Source organism: Asterias rubens, chromosome 5, assembly GCF_902459465.1.
Source record: "Asterias rubens chromosome 5, eAstRub1.3, whole genome shotgun sequence".
NCBI classification, from domain to species: Eukaryota; Metazoa; Echinodermata; class Asteroidea; order Forcipulatida; family Asteriidae; genus Asterias; species Asterias rubens.
In genome coordinates, this window is record NC_047066.1 from 6769048 (window position 1) to 6786545 (window position 17498).

The 17498-nt window shown below is 38.7% G+C and overlaps 2 protein-coding genes across 2 annotated transcripts; one reads left to right on the plus strand and one right to left on the minus strand.

Moving 5' to 3' along the window:
* Nucleotides 1–1435: 1435 nt before the first annotated feature.
* Nucleotides 1436–7982, minus strand: LOC117290024 (39S ribosomal protein L18, mitochondrial-like). Its single transcript, XM_033771248.1, has 4 exons — nucleotides 7841–7982; nucleotides 6396–6636; nucleotides 3713–3944; nucleotides 1436–2551 (listed from the first exon to the last, which is right to left on the minus strand). Exons 1-4 carry the CDS (start codon nucleotides 7893–7895, stop codon nucleotides 2444–2446), a joined length of 636 nt encoding a protein of 211 aa, XP_033627139.1. The 5' UTR covers nucleotides 7896–7982; the 3' UTR covers nucleotides 1436–2443.
* Nucleotides 7983–8015: 33 nt separating this feature from the next.
* LOC117290025 (notchless protein homolog 1-like) lies at nucleotides 8016–17414 on the plus strand. The gene is made up of 13 exons (XM_033771249.1): nucleotides 8016–8097; nucleotides 8778–8961; nucleotides 9208–9431; nucleotides 10023–10102; nucleotides 10551–10627; nucleotides 10857–10991; nucleotides 11500–11655; nucleotides 12230–12365; nucleotides 12772–12818; nucleotides 13312–13514; nucleotides 14636–14678; nucleotides 15298–15485; nucleotides 16549–17414. The coding sequence occupies exons 2-13, from the start codon at nucleotides 8827–8829 to the stop codon at nucleotides 16559–16561; spliced, it is 1437 nt and encodes a 478-aa protein (XP_033627140.1). The 5' UTR covers nucleotides 8016–8097; nucleotides 8778–8826; the 3' UTR covers nucleotides 16562–17414.
* The last annotated feature ends 84 nt before the right edge of the window (nucleotides 17415–17498 follow it).

Consider the following 17498-nt stretch of genomic DNA (forward strand, 5'->3'; position numbering starts at 1 on the left):
TCATGACTGTTGCATTGCTAGATCAGATTTGTTGAATATACAGTGCTTAGTATACATCGGTGTAGGGTTAAAACAAATTAAATTTGTTATCCCGATGCAAAAAATAACATCTATTAAAAATTCATATGCAAACAAACACATACAAGTAAGAAAGACTTAAACAAACATTTGTTATTTATTATCATTATAAATATTATTTTGTTTGGCTGCTGTTTAATTTCTTGTGTTTTATTTCTTCATCATGATATGATCACATTTTTCTTGTCTTTTTCTTTACATGCAACATATTTAAATTGAAATTCAATCGAGAAGTGCACCAGCACCGACTAGTGCACCAGCAGTTTTATGCACCAGTCTGAAATGGTGGCCGAGACATTTTGTATGTATACCAATCCATGCAGACTGTGGTCCTGACAAATGACCATAACTTGCTTCTCTTCATCCAGGTGTACAAATAAAATGGTCACCTGCAAGGTTGGAGACGATGTCGTTTGTAACCCTCATTGGCAAGTTTACATGAGGATCAGGAGAAGCACATTGAGACCAAGAAGTGGTTGCCCAAATATTCAGGCCTGACACTTCAGAGAATAGAGTCAATTTGCCCCTGGTCATTGCATTGTTACCCCTTGATGTTCCAATCGAAAATTTACAACTGCCTCATAGAGGTGCCCTTTACCAAGAAGCAAATGCCTTGGTGCCCTTGCCCTTTAAAATTTTACGTCGCAAGTGTCACGACCATGATTCAAACCCACACTCTGGTGATTAAACACCAGAGCTTGAATCCAGTGCTCTTAATCGCTCTGCCATAACACGCCACATTGTGAGAAACGGTTCCCTCTGAAGTGAAACTAAATTTCTTACTCGAACATTAAAAGACTTCAGGCCTGAAGCATTTTTTTTAGGCATCTGAAAGAATACAAACTTGTTATTCTCTTGCAACTTTGATGACCAATCGAGTCCAAATTTGATATTTCCCAAATTGTAAAATGAAACTGCAAATGAGCACCTCAGTCCTTGAAATTAATTTAACAAGCACTACTTCATAAACCAACTATTACAGTGACTGTACCTGTTTATTCTGTAAGTTTCTAACTGAAAATGTAGCAACTTCACAAAATGTAACAAATTTTATAGAAATTGTAGTTTGAAAGAAGTATAAGAAAACATACTTGAGAAAGTTCACTGAAAAAAGTACTCATGTTTTTGTTCAAAAATAGTATAGCTTCATAACAGGTATTTTGATTTTATAATCTGGCATAGTCCTAACCAACTTACTTTAAAGGCACTGGAAACATTTGTCAAAGACCAGTATTCTCGCTTGGTGAAGCCCAACATTAGTTACATTGTTTGTAGTCTTTTAGTATAATCAAATATTTGAGTGAGAAATTACCTCTTTCTCAAAAACTACATCACTTCAGAAGGAGCCTTTTCTCACAATGTTTTAAACTATCAACAGCTCTCTATTGCTCGTTACTAAGTCAGTTTTTACCAATAGTGTCCAGTGCCTCTAAAAGTTACAACGGTGAGGCTACCCTAACCCAAACCATCCAAACCCAACGAAAAATAAAAATGCTATCAATATCAGGTTGTCTAATCTTTCATGTGTCAGAGTAGGGCTAGACTTAAAGACAAGTCGTTAGGCGCTGCCTATTTGTCTGCCGTACATGCAACAGTCACAGTGCAATTATACACACGCAACAGTCGTAGGTAGCGCGTGGCAGAATTGCGACTGACTCACACACACATACTGGGATCAAGGGGGGTGTGTATCATCCCCGTAGCTACACCGCGCTGTAACTACACACCACGCTTAACAATTACCGTCTTGACTTCAAGAATAGAGTAGGGCCCAATAAAGGCGAAAAACACGAAAATAATATGCTAAAAGCACCAAAAACTGCATGGCTTACCGGAGAGGAGTTACTGGCAAAAATACCTTCAAAATACCCCCTGGTGACACAGGGCCCCGGTTTTGGACAGGTATCAGAAATTAATTGACATTTAAATCAAGAATAGACATAACCGACGTACTTCAATGACGCAGTTAACACATAATAATCAGAAAATAAAACTGTCATAAACAGAAACCAAATTATATATGCTAAAAGCACCCAAAACTGCATGACTTACTGGAAATGAGTAACTAGTAACAATACCTTCAAAATACCCCCTGCCGACACTGGGACCCGGTCTTGCACAGGTATCAGAAATTAATTGACATTTAAATCAAGAATAGACAAACCCGACGTAGATAACGAATTACAATCAGAAAATAAACCAGAAATCCTCCAACTGTCACAAACAGAAACCAAACAATTAAGTATCAACGAAACCATTTGGATCAGTTATGTGTTAATCATTTTGAATACGACGAATAATTGGAATCCATAAATAGAGTTTGGACCAAAGGCTTCTATTTTCCTTTACCAAAAAAAAAATTCACTCAGTATTCTTCAGGGAAGTAATCGATGGGTTTTCTGAAGTCAAAAACTTCCTCAGGTTCAGAGAGAATGATCCCACCATCTTCCATGGCCTTTACGAATGCTTCTATCTGTAAACAAGAAAATATACAAAAAACATATCAATACAGAGAGTGATTTGCAAACTGGACTGAGCCAACGAGTGGCTAAAAGCACCAAATTAGGTAGGTGGGACTACATTTGAATTATGAGATCTAATCCTTTTTACATACATGTAGCACCATGTAATGGTTTACAAGGTGCTGTGGTGCAATATACAGCCAATCAAACCAGGAACACCAGGGCAAACCCCCCCCCTTTTTTTTATAAGAGCACGTGCTTTACACAACACAAGGGACAAACAGCTTTACGTCCCATCCGAAGGACGAAACAATTGTTAAGTGTCTTGCTTAAAGGCAGTGGACACTATTGGTAATTGTCAAAGACTAGCCTTCACAGTTGGTGTATCTCAACATATGCATAAAATAACAAACCTGTGAAAATTTGAGCTCAATCAGTCATCAAAGTCGCGAGATAATAATGAAAGAAGGAAACACCCTTGTCACACGAAGTTGTGTGCGTTTAGATGGTTGATTTCGAGACCTCAAGTTCTAAACTTAAGGTCTCGAAATCAAATTCGTGGAAATTACTTCTTTCTCCAAAACTATGGCACTTCAGAGGGAGCCGTTTCTCACAATGTTTTATACCACCAAGCTCTCCCCATTACTTGTCACCAAGAAAGGTTTTATGCGAATAATTATTTTGAGTAATTACCAATAGTGTCCACTGCCTTTAAGGACACAAGTTTCACGACTGGAACTCAAAACCCACAATCTGCTAATCAGAAACACTAGAGTTTGAATTTGGTTCTCGTAACCACTCGGCCATGACACATCCACAATGACTACTCATCCTATATAGGATTTGAGGCATTGCATGGTGAGGTATCAATATATTTGGTTTGCGGTAACACCATGTGTGTATCTACAGTACTTGCCAGGTAGAGTTTGTTATTAGAGAACTGTCTCACTTAATTAGATTAAGTAGATTGTTTGGGGTTTGGGAGACTTCTCAGTTCTGAAAAGAACTTTACTGCTTATTAACTATTACCTGGGCGGATGGTATAGAAATAGGCTGGGACTACTACTTTAGCTTATAGGAACGTAATTAACTGTACTACCGCGGAGTCAGTTCTTGGGTTGGTCTCAAGGTTTCAACTAGCTTGCTCTACTCATCGTCAGGAGACAACTCACCCTCTCAAACTGTAGCATCTCCTCATCGATGTTCCAATGGAGGTTGCCGATACCACACTCCAGGCACCTCAGGGCTAGGATGCGACCGATGTTCTCTGCTGCGGCAACATCAGATGTGCTGTACACGCACTTCTTGATGGCCCATTCTTTGGTGGAGGCACTGACGACTACACTGCCGTTGTAGTGCTGGACGTAGGCTTTGATGTGTCTGTTTGACTTTTCAAAGTGTAACCTGTGTGGAGAAATTAGGAACGTGATAAATCAAACATGAAAAACATATGTGTAGTACAGTGGCCTATTTCTTACAGCATTTCAAGCAGAGAGTATATTTGGTAAGACATTTCTCTAGAAATATTAATATTCTTTATCCCTGATGCAAATTTAACATCTCTTATATCATTGCGGTACCCCCTGCCAAAACATAGGATTCGAACTGCCTCTAGCTACCTGGCAACCTCGGTAGTCTAGTTGGTAAGACACTGCTCTAGAATTGCGAGGGTAGTGGGCTCGAATCCCACCAGAGTAATATGCCTGTGTTAATTTTGGTTTTACCCATACACCGATGTGTGTTAGCACTGTATACTCAGTATTTTCCCCGAGTCCTGTGAAAAAATATCACAGGCATATTACTCAGGTGGGATTCGAACCCACGACCCTTGCAATTCTAGAGCAGTGTCTTACCAACTAGACTACCGAGGTTGCCAGGTAGCTAGAGGCAGTTCGAATCCTATGTTTTGGCAGGGGGTACCGCAACGATAAGAGATGTTAAATTTGCATCGGGGATAAAGAATATTAATATGCCTGTGATTCTTTTCACAGAGTTTGGGAAAGGTCCAACACACATCAGTGTATATTATGGGTAAAAAATAAAATTAAAATTCTTTATCCCGGATGCAAATTTCTATTTTTCAGAGAGTATTGCTTAGTAAGTTTTGTAATTTAGCAGGAAACCATTCACAAATTGCAGTTGGTGTTTTGCTGGTAACCTGTTTCTGGTAACCAAAAATTGTTTTGTGCTTAGCTTATTTTTGTGCTTTAGGCAGCTCCTAGGAAATTGGGCCCCGAATAGAAGGGAAGGTCGAGTGTGAATTGGTGGCCATGGCTGTGGTTGAATCACCATGTATGGGGCCATTCAGAATTGTCAGAGATTACAAATATTGAATTTGTTTTCTTTGAAATTGTGATGGGTGGATCTAAAGAGATAACTGAAAATCCTAATTCAGGATTCAGATGTGGGAGGAAAACTCAAACTGGGGGAAACCAACACCATTGGGCAAGGATTAACAAATGAAAAATACACTAAGTCTGTTAAGGCTGTTGAAAACTACTGATGTTGGAGACCTTAAAAAAAAAATCCATGATTCATTTGAGGCATTACTTGTTTTTAATAGTTAATTTCTGATAATGATTAATTTGTCATTTAAAAATTTCGTTTGCCTGTCTTTGTCCAACCTGTCTGTCCGTTTAATATCGAGTTTGTTCTTGTTTTGTTTGTACTTGTAAGGCACCTCACTACGAGCCTCGGCTTTGAGAAGATGCCCCCATACTTTATTTTATCTGCTATCTTTCCGCTTACTACAATTTGTTATTATTTATATAAAATTCCTGCGTTTGCATTGTTCAAGTTTTTTTTCTTTAAGAAAGTACGGAAATAAAGGTGAGTTGAAATGAATTGAATTGAATTGAATTGAATTGAATTGAATTATGAAACCATTCACTGTTTAAACATCAATATTTGGTTAGTGCGTCAAAAGAATTAAAAAAAAAGGAAATACCAAATAGATTTTTTATTTTATTATTGAGTTTTAAATGGCCCCTTAACACAATTACACTGCCCCTTGTACCACCCTAAGCAACAGCTGCAGCCAGAACACCAGTAAAAGGTATCTCTTTTTGTTCGCCCCACAATCAACTTTAAGTGCGTCATCAAACAAGGACGTAATACACCCACACTGTTATGTTGTGTTATGAAATGTGCTCTAAATTGAATTGAGTATACGTAACAAAGACTATGGTTTCATGTTTCGCATTTTTGATTCCCAGAACTACAATGATTTGGCTTTTCAAAGAGGATCCACAAAAAAAATATTTTTGACCATACGTCAGTACGGTTTGGATTGCTAATTGGACACTTTTGAAGTCATAGTTACATATTAAGGTAGTATTATGAAATTTTCAGTTTTAGCCTCGAGTTAGTGCACTGGATTTCTTTAGGCAAGCTTTACACTTCCATAGAGGCAATTGAGGCAATTCATCGTTGCTGTAGTGCCCCTTGAAATAACCCAGTATAATTATAAAGTTTGCCATTTGTTGTTTGTTTGTTTGGTTGTTTGTGAAAGCTGCCTTGCCTTCACAGCAACAAAGTATCACTGCAGCAAGTCAGCCTGATACTTTGGCAATTGCCTCCAAACCCCCAGGTCATTGCCTTGGTGTATTTGAAATGTTTGAGTAGAAGTTTACAGTAGGGCGCCCTTTACCCAGGAAAAAAGTGTCAAAGTCAAATTATTTTCACTTGAATTTGTTCGGATGGCTGTGCCGACGAAAGTCGACAAAAGCCGCCTAAATTCTTCCAAGGCTGATCGTACAAAATTATCAGTCAAGAAAGTTATAAACCTGTACAAGAAACAAGATTTCTGAGGCCACTGTAACGTGGAATTTCCTATAAAGAAACAAAGATTCCTACTTATGCCAGTAACTTCTGCGAGGATGGCTCTGGCCCCAGCCCTTATCTCGTCTAGCCACTCCCATTCTCTCTAGGTTGCGTGGATTACGGTTCAAGAAGTTCGGCGACACATCATCGTTTTCCGACAGACGTTCGTTGGTTGGTTGGCTTTCGGTTTCTCGTTCCAGTGCTGCTTCGGATGGTTTTGTGACAGAGGTGTGAAGGCATCTTAAAGCCTTGGTAGATGGACCTGTGAGGTTGCCTGTAGATTTTGTTTTGAATGAAACCAAAATATCATGAAATATGACAGATTTTTTCAGTAAAATCATCAGCAATAAATAACTCTATTGTTTCGCCAGCAGATCATGATAGTGTCTTGTCTTGATATAATTATTGAACAGCTCCTTACTAGGAGCGAACAACACTCATTGAGGTCAGGTCAGGAGGGAGGAACTCCTATTCGCTTTTATGTGCACTGTGAGTGTACGACGAACCTAAGTGGGGCTAGTGATGCTGCGCTTCAGCGCTTGGTGTCCAAAAAATAAAGCGTTTGCAAAGCGATGCGACAGGTTCAAAATATAAACCTGGGAATTTGCTCAGGGATCCGGTAAGTTTTTGTCCTTTTTCTGCAAAAATATTTTCTCAATGCAATGGTTTTTTGAGTGTTCATTAGACATTGAGTTGAGGATTAAATACGTGCCCTTAGAATTTGTGTCAAGATTTTTGAAAGTGGTAAAAATGGGGCAAATCTGGTAACTAGCTGTCAAAATTATACGTGTTGGACCAGATTGTCGTTTGCCGCTCGAAGAATCTTGTAACCCTCCTCCGGCCTAGCGCAGTGGCCGTCGCGAGGAGGGTTACGTTTTCGCAACTATCCCATGAATGGTGTATTGTTACTTCCAATAACTATAAGGCTCCCCTGTGAGCCTTATAGGGGTCTAGTATTTTGGGCCTCCTTAACGCATGTTTTTCAAATCAGCGTTGATAGGTGAAAGTTTTACGACAGTTAGCCAGCAATAACTGAAGTTTCTTTTGTTCAACACTACCAAACCTTTCCCCACATACTCAATATACATTCATAATGCTTGTATCATGTGTGTTTCCTTTTGTTTAGTGAAATTAAAAAACATCGTCAAAAAATGCAATTTTCTGCTCGGTAATCACTGTTATTTTTCTGCCGCATCACACGTTTCTAGAAGAAGTGTATTGTGATTGTGAAGACAAGATCATACATGTTTTTTCTTCTTGTTAGTGACACAAAGAACTTCATTATATTTACTTCACTTTATTTATAGGATAGACTATTGCATTTACCTTCAATAAATAAAAATGTTACAAAACAGTGCCTATCTATCACAGCGCCCTCTGTAGTCCAAATTAAATTTTTCCCGTTTTGGTGCATAACTGTGTCACCAAAACGAAGGAAATGTGAAAAGAAGAAAAAATATACACAGAGATATACACACCTCTTAGAGGGCTGTTCATTCCCCTCCACACGGCATAGGTCATTGATCGAATCATTTTTCACCTTCACTCTGTCGGCTAAATAATGTTAAAACAAAAAGACAACCCACATTTTTTTGCACTCGACAGCCATAATAAATACTGCTGTCGCTTGAGGGCGCCCTGTAAAATCGCTGAGCGAAAGTACACGTGCTTTATTTACAATCCCATTGCATGTGCACAAAAAAGTAATTCAGAGGGGAAAGATCGAGGCTGATTGGTGAGTATTTTATGTTTAGATGTGAACCAATTTAATTAAACTGAAGGATTTCGTTTGACAAATCTTTAGGATCATTTTTTTATAGTCAAAGATTGACTATACATCATTAATTGAATTGAGTGACATTTTTTGTGGTTTTTTAGTATTTAAAAAAAATCTAGTTTTGTTGGTAAAAATAAATTATATTATTTATTAAAATTTAAATGCCACTTTTACAATTTCCTCATTGTTGGAACATTCAAAGTTTTGAGGTTGTCCAACATGATGTAGGCCAGGTTGAACTCTTCTGTTGCATACAATGTGATCATGGAGTCCTCACCATTCAATTATTAAAACTGCTTGCCTGCTTTACACTATTAAAAAAGTATTACATATAATATACATACAAAACAAAAGGACCTGCGCTGCGGTATAGATAATTATAATAAATCATGGACAAATTGTTAATTTAAAAGAATAATTATATTTAATGGCTTTAAATTTTTGACCCTAGATCATGGCTAGCATCAGAGTCTTTGTCAACAAAGGGAAGGCCTTTAATATTTATGGTATCACAACAAACACAAACAAACATTCTAGATTTTCCTTATTATTTAAACAAACCTTATTTTATGAAATTGTAGCGGTCGGTATCATTAATTCATTATTCACTTTCTTCTTATTTATATTATACTATGTAGCTTTGAAAGTAGCCCTGTTCTATCAACGGTTGTCATCTCAACCCACAAGATGGAGGAAGAGGGAGAGAGAATTTTGACGCAATTTGTGACGGAGACCGGGGAAACAACCGGTGACCCTTTTGATCTTCCAGTCAATGTTAGCACAGAAAAGCTGCAGTTGATATGCAATGCCATATTACAGAAGGTAATGGATGGGTGATGATGACCCACACCCCAGCACTGACCCCTCTCCCCACACGCCAGCACAAAACCCTAGCCCTTCCCTACACCAAAGCGTTTAGATGGTTGATTTCAATACCTCAAAAATTCTAAACCTGAGGTCTCGAAATCAAATTTGTGGAAAAAAATTACTTTTTTTTAAACAAAAACTATGTCACTTCAGAGGGAGTCGTTTCTCACAATGTTTTATACCATCAAACTCTCCCCACAGGAGGAGCCGGTTCCATACACGTTCTTCATCAATGAGACGGAGGTCACCTCAAGTCTGGATGAGACCCTCAAGACACAGAAACAGGAGACAGAAACAGAGAAGGTCTTGAACATCGTGTACCAGCCTCAGGCCATCTTCAGGGTCCGTGCCGTCACTAGATGCACAAGTACCATCGAGGGACATGCTGAAGCTGTAATCTCGGTTGCGTTTAGCCCAGATGGCAGGTAGGCCAGGACTTCCTTGGGCCTGGGCCCAATTTGATAGCGTTGCTTAAGCGCAGAATTCTTATCATTTTAGCACCTTCCTTATAGCACTGCTTAGGCACAAAAACATTGCTAAGCACAGCAACGAAATGATTACCAGATTAAAGTTACCAGCCAAAATACCATGTCACATGTACAATTATTAGTGATTGGTGTCCTGCTTATTTCTGCTAAGTAGGAAATTGTTAAGCATAATTTATTAAATTAGGCCCTTATATGTTCTACCCACTCCCGAACAGTATGATAAGATCAAGCTTGGAGTTTTACAAAGGTCAAGACAGTCGTAACCCCCCACTGCCCCCTGTCTGGGACCAAACTTTATACAGCTGAGTGTTAAGCACAAAACATTGCTTAGCATAGACAAAATCTGGCTTAGATTTATCATAAAATTGCCTAAGTTGACTTATGAAATGAGTGGTTTGACTTAAAATTATACATACATTTGCCGACCGTTGGACCAGGAGAAGTGGAAATGGTGGCAGCCTTATAATGTTTTGGGTGGAGAAACCCTTTTCATTGATTTTTGTATGTCTGTATTCTCAATTTTGTCAGATATCTTGCTAGTGGATCAGGAGACACTACAGTCAGGTTCTGGGATGTCAACACAGAGACTCCACATCACACCTGCAAAGGTAAGGTACTAGACTTGTGCATTTTATTACTTACCCATGGGAAACCTCTCAGTGAAACATTGTTTTGCAGAGGTGCCCAGCAACTACAAACACATAAATTGTTTTTAAATTGTATTGATATAAAAAAGTATTATCTCATACCTGTATGCTTCATTTTTGAAAGAGCAAGGGCACTAAGGCATTTTCTCAATGGTTAAGGGCACACTTTGAGGGAATTGTAAATTTCTGTTGGAGCATTTCAAGGGCACCAAGGCAATGACCAGAGGAAACTGAGGCAATCCCCTTCATTGCCTCTGTGAAGTATCAGGCCTGCTGTCTATCCCCATTTCTTTCATTCTTGGACAGTTTTAAAATAATTTTGTCTTCCAAAAACCTGGTAGATTATTTTATTCTTGCATTAATGTAGGGAAGTAAACTAAGCCGGCCAACTTCTCATTCTTTCTTGCAGGCCACAAACATTGGGTTTTATGCATAGCCTGGTCTCCAGATGGACGTCTGCTCGCCTCGGGTTGTAAAAACAGTCAGGTGAGAGTTTTGCAGTTTTTTCTCTGTTCACCAGGCTGAGAAAAAGGTTTTTTTTCTCCCCTCAGTGAGAAGTCTTTTTTAGCCTGTACCATGTGAAAATAATAGGTTACCAATTGTACTCAATTAGAGTTTCCTACTTTTTTTCAATAAGGCATGCGCATGTCAGTGTGCTGCTGTGGTCACAGCCAGAGAACTATTAAATCCTATCATCTTTTTGTTTTGTACACAGGTTATTTTGTGGGACCCAGAGACGGGCAAGCAAGTAGGACGAGCGCTGACCGGTCACAGACAGTGGATCACCTCCTTAGCCTGGGAGCCTCTTCACATCAATGCAAACTGCAGACATCTCGCAAGCTCCTCAAAGGTACTCTAGGCATAAGGCTAGATCGAACTTCACCCAAAAGCGAGTTTTGTTGTAGGAATAATTTGGTACACGCTGTTTTTTCCCCAATTGTGACACAAGGAAATTTGCTTTACTTTTGCGTGAATTATGAACAGGGCTTTAATCTCCATAAATCCTTACACTTGGAGACTTTTGAGACACTGGTAGCAAACAAAACAGTCCTCTCTCACCATGCAAAGTTTGGAATTCACTCGCCAAATATACTTTCACTCTCCTGTGTAATTGAGTACATCCAACATAATTTTTGTTTGGGACTCTAACCAACAACCTCCGGATTAACGTGCCAGCTCTCTACCAACTGAGCTGTCTATGTTGGCGGTCTCCCTATTTTGTCAATATCTGGGGGTCGTTCCAAATCATTTAGAATTTACCCAGTTAGTTTCCCTTGTGGTTTATATTTTTGATTATTTGTTTTTCCTTAGTACAAGTCACATTTAGAGATAGTTTAATTGCTTGTTTGTTACTGCAGGATGCCACGGTGCGTCTTTGGGACGTAACGTTAGGAACGTGTATGCGCTCATTATCGAGTCATCTACAGTCAGTGACATGTGTGAAGTGGGGAGGGAATGGTCTACTCTACACATCATCTCAAGATAGGACGGTCAAAGTGTGGAGGGCTGAAGATGTGAGTAAATCTTAGTTTCATATATGCAGAAAAATAATTACCAATTTGAGTTTAAATACCTTTTGACCATGTTGTATTGTTTTGGCAAGAGGAATAAAACGAATGTATTCTGCCTAAACAACAATAACCTATGATTCCTTGGAGAAATTTTGTTAATGTTCACTGGAAAATCTCCTGTGTTGTAGCTAGGGTGGGCGGTGCTTGGCGGGTCTGCCCGGGACTAAAAAATGCTATGAGCAAAATATTTTAAAAGATCGTCCATTTCGCACTGATCTAAAACAGAGCTAATGTATATCAAATTCACAGAGGGAAGAACTAGTTAGAAAGAACACAGTCAAAAGGCCATTCAACTTATTGCATGGCCCCATAACACGAATAGTTTGAAAACCTTGCATCATGCGGAAACCTGAAGCTTGCACTTCAGCAATAATTCCCCCATAATTAACATGAATAATTTTGTTGATTAATTTGCTTGTCCCTTGGTAGCTTCAAAAAATTTGATTTATGGCCAACCACTAAAATTATCACCATATTTAAGGATAATTTGGTTATTTTGTGTGTTGCTTCTTTGTAGGGAACACTGTGCAGAACATTACAAGGGCATGGCCACTGGGTGAACACCATGGCGCTGAGCACAGATTATGTCATGAGGACGGGGGCGTGTGACCCGACCAAGGCTTCGGTTGTATACAGAAAAATTACTGAATCAGGTACGATAAAGGATAAAGAAATGTCAGACCTTTTTATTTGAATATCAAGTAATAAACCACAAGGGAAACTGACTTTGTAGATTTGAAATGATTTGGGGTTAAACAAAGAGTATTTGCTAGGGCTGGACTGGAACCTGGACGCTGATGTTGGATTTAGAGGACTTGGGACACGGTTAGTGCTTATGGATAAATCTTGAAGTTGAAATTTTTGCAGAACTGATATCGTAACAAAAATAATTTCCTTAAAAATTGCTTTTAAACGAACAAAGAGGTTTCATGCAGTGCTATACTGGCATATTACCAGAATTAACTGACTGGTGCAAAAAGATTGCTTTTATCTACAATTTTTCATTGTAAAACAAAACCTCTGCTCATTAAACGCTTTTTGTTTAATTTTTTTTTACAGCGGAGGAACTGTCCAGAATGGCATTGGAGAGATATAATAGTGCAAAGGTATGTTTTTTAAAGACTCTTCTTTGGTCTGTTGTGGTTAAAATGCGAAGTTCTTTAACATTGTTATTGTTGGTGGTGGAATAAGACTGTGTCTATGAGTAAATTTAGAAATGATAAACAAGTTAGAACCTTTTTGCCATATTTGAACATTGAAGCCGAGACACAGGGCAATCAGAGCTACCAACTGTCCCTGCTCCTGCAGAAACTTTTCTGAAAAGAAAGTAAGAAACCAATCTTTCCTTGTCCTGAAGAACACATTTGAAAATCTCCTTGATTATACTCCCTGATTGTCGTACAAAATCTCCCTGATAGCAAGATGCAAATGTTGGCAGCACTTTGCGATTACAATTTTGCCTGAATATTTAAAACCCAGTAATGCTCCCTCATTATTATTCCCAACAAAAATCGGCATGATTTAGTAATCACCCCTCAAAACAAGCCTCATAAATATTTCCAGAGTTTCAATTTTTAATTTTTTTTTAACTTCACACAGGGCACTGAACCAGAAAGACTCGTCTCTGGCTCTGATGATTTCACTCTGTTTCTATGGCAACCGTCAGAGGACAAGAAACCCATAGCGCGGATGACCGGTCACCAACAACTGATTAACGAGGTTGCATTCTCGCCGGATACCAGGCTAATTGCTAGCGCTTCATTTGACAAGTCCATTAAACTTTGGGACGGCAGATCGGGGAAGTGAGTGGTTTTTTTTTGCAAATGAAAAATGTCGTGGGGAGGGTAAAGAACTGTAGAGCTTAGGGCCTTCACCCCAAAAAAAAGAAGCAATACAAAATTTCAATGATTTTGTATAGTATTTTTCAACTTGTATGGTAAAACCAAGAGGAAATCAGCTGATCCAAGGAAAAGTTGCATGCCTGCACATGAGGCAAAATTTACAGCCAACTTGGAGGCAAGCGACTATAGTAAATGCTATAAGACCACTCTAAAAGCATAATATGGGTACTTTTTCAAACATTGTCTTACGATTCTCTTCTGGGTGACTGGTTGCCTGTTAATTGGCTTGTGTGACATGGACCTTATACTCAAGTGTAATAGTTCCCGATAAATGGCATCTTTATGGGTTTGAGCTGCGTCAAGTTTTTAAATTTTCATTAGTGGTTCACTAACCAACCGTGCATGTGATTTGATAGAACTCCTGTGTGCCGCAATTGTCATGTTGTCCTACATCCCTCGGTCCTTCTAAATCCTTTGAAGGATTTGGAAGGGTAAGGGTTAAAAACCGTGGACACTATTGGTAATTACTCAAAATAATTATCAGCATAAAACCTTACTTGGTAACAAGTAATGGGGAGAGGTTGATGGTGTCATACACTGTGAGAAACGGCTCCCTCTGAAGTGACGTAGTTTTCGAGAAAGCAGTAATTTTCCACGAATTTGATTTTGAGACCTCAAGTTTAGAATTTGTGGTCTCGAAATCAAGCATCAGAAAGCGCACACAACTTCGTGTGACTAGGGTTTTTTTTTCTTTCATTATTATCTCCCAACTTCGACAACCGATTGAGCTCAAATTTTCACAGGTTTGTTATTGTATATGCGTATGTTGAGATACACCAAATGTGAAGGCTAGTCTTTGACAATTACCAATAGTGTCCAGTGTCTTTAAGACGCACGAAAGGGTGAAGTTAATGGAATTGTTTGAAACCTCACTCTGTAAAAGTTCCAAAGTCGACGAGGTGCAAATAATAAACTCATTGATAACACTGCTTTTTCTAAAACAATTGTTGTTGCATCCTGCTACCCTGATGTGCTGGTATATAAATATATTTTTTAATACAATTATTTTTCGTTTTGTTCAGGTTTCTGACAACTCTGAGGGGCCATGTTAACAAAGTTTATCAGGTGAATATTTGAATATTTTACAAAATATAAAACAAATTAATGTGACCTTATTTTCCTGTAGTTTGGTTGGGACATTTGTACGTATTCAACTGCAACTTTGTTTAAAAAGAGAGGCAACATCCTGGTACTTTGATTTTCAGTTTACAACGGTATGACTGAGAAACGAACTACATGGAAATCGGAAGTGTCGTGGCCGAGTGGTTATGAGCACCGAATTCAAACTCTGGTGTTTCTGATCAGCAGAGTGTGGGTTCAAATCCCCAGTCATGACACTTGTGTCCTCAAGCAAGTAACTTAACCATTGCTTCGTCCTTCGGATGGGACATAAAGCCGTTGGTCCCATGTGTTGTGTAAACGCATGTAAAAGAACCCAGTGCGCTTATCGTAAAGAGAAGGGGTTCGCCCCGCTGTCCTGGCTGGATTGGCAGCATATTGCGCCACAGCACCTTGTAAACCATTACATGGTGCTAAGGATTAGGTCTGATATCTCAAACTTCATCCCACTCCTTGCAGTAATAATACCTAGTGCTTTGTATCCTTTGGCATAATTTCTGCTTTTGAATATGTTTAAGGCACATTTTCTACTAATCAGATATTTTGTGGTATTTTCCCCCGACAGGTGTCTTGGTCAGCAGACAGCCGACTGATCTGCAGTGGGAGTTCCGACAGCACACTCAAAGTCTGGAATGTCAAGTCAGGCAAGATATCCATCGATCTACCCGGACACGCTGATGAAGTGTATGCTGTGGACTGGAGCCCTGATGGGCAGAGAGTGGCCAGCGGAGGCAAGGATAAAGTACTGAAAATGTAAGTGTGTTGATATTACATTGAATTGTAATAGCCCCTCTTTCTTGCCAGAGATTAACCAGGTTAAAGATGGCTACCTTTAGTAACGATACATACAGACATGTAACAGTTCATGATTCACAATTAAATCTGTAGTAATCCTTGCGAAACGTGTCTTGTAAGATCACAACAGTAAGCTTCCAAATTTCTTAGGGTGTCATGGCCAAGCGGTTTAAGCCAAAAATGTAAGTGTGTTGATATTACATTGAATTGTAATAGCCCCTCTTTCTTGCCAGAGATTAATAACCAGGTTAAAGATGGCTACCTTTAGTAACGATACATACAGACATGTAACAGTTCATGATTCACAATTAAATCTGTAGTAATCCTTGCGAAACATGTCTTGTAAGATCACAACAGTAAGCTTCCAAATATCTTAGGGTGTCATGGCCAAGTGGTTTAAGCCATTGGACACTTTTGGAACAGAAAAAAATGTAAAAGTTCACAGGTTTACAAATATTACTTACAGGGTTTACAGAAGGTAATGGTGAAAGACTTCTCTTAAAATATTATTCCATCAAATGCTTTTCTTTTTGAGAAAACATTAAAACAATATCAATTCTCGATATTGAGAATTACGGATTTATTTTAAACAAATGTCATGACACGGCAAAACGTGCGGAAACAAGGGTGGGTTTTCCCGTTATTTTCTCCCGACTCCGATGACCAATTGAGCCTAAATTTCACAGGTTTGTTATTTTATATATAAGTTGTGATACACGAAATGTGGGCCATGGACAATACTGTTTACCGAAAGTGTCCAATGGCTTTAAGATCATCAAATTCAAGTTCTGGTGGTTTAGTCAATGGAGTGTACGTTTGAAACCCGGTCATGACACCGGGTGTGTTTATCAGCATTAAATAGATTTATAAGCCAGACAGAAGCTATGCTGTACTCTTGTTTGTCTGTAACAGACATCTAGAGATTTAGGATAAAAGATATGACCTTTTAATACCGTGATCTTTGTGTTTTTTTTTTCAACAACAAGGAAGTAAAATTACTAGAATTTTTATTTATTTACAGATGGAGACGCTGAACGAGAACTAACAAGAAAAGAAGAAAAGAAAAAAATTGCTGTATGATGGACTGGTCAACTCCAATGTCCTCGGGGCCCATTTGTAGTTTATCAATAATTTTCTTTACGAAAACAGCAACACCACTTACACATATTACGAATACATAATTAATTTACAATAGATTTATTTTATAAATATTATCATAATGTAAGCAGTGCTCCTTGCTGCATTTCTCAAAAAAGTTCAATCTGTAAAATGTGTCCCTCTCTGGTCTTTTTGACGAAGCTCACAACAATATAGAATAAAACATTTACAACTGTACACAACATAACTTACAGATCAGCTGCATTTTATGGTAAGAGACTTTTGGACAAGTCGTTAATGTTGTGATAGCGCAACACACCGCAATTAAAGACTGCTCCTGCGCAAGGCTGCTGGCTCCCAACCGCTACTCTCCAATAAATGAGACCATAGTCGACGGAAGTCTTGCGGGGGCCAACAGTCACACAAGAACATTGCTGAGTATACAGAGCTAATACACACATTGGTGTATGGGTAAAACCAAACAATATTCTTTATCCTGATGCAAATATAATATCTATTAAAAAGATTATCAGTGTCGCAGGAATCGAGTCAGAACGCTATCTTAAGTCTTGTCCACAAGAACTTGTCCACAAGTCTAGGTAAGAATCTGCCGAGCTTTATCATTTGGCAGCCATCTTGTAATTAAAGTGGTGTAACCAAGAGCTTTTTGAAAACCTCGGCTTGGGCACCGTCTCCGGCCCTGGGTTCCGACCCTGGGCTCTGTTTGATGTGGAAACAATGTGCAAAATGTAATAATAATAATACAAGGTATTTATATAGCACTCTAACCACAGCGCTTTACACACAATTAACAACAAGCAAAGAAATAAACATAATAAGCAAACAAGTCAATTAAAGCCATTGGACACTTTC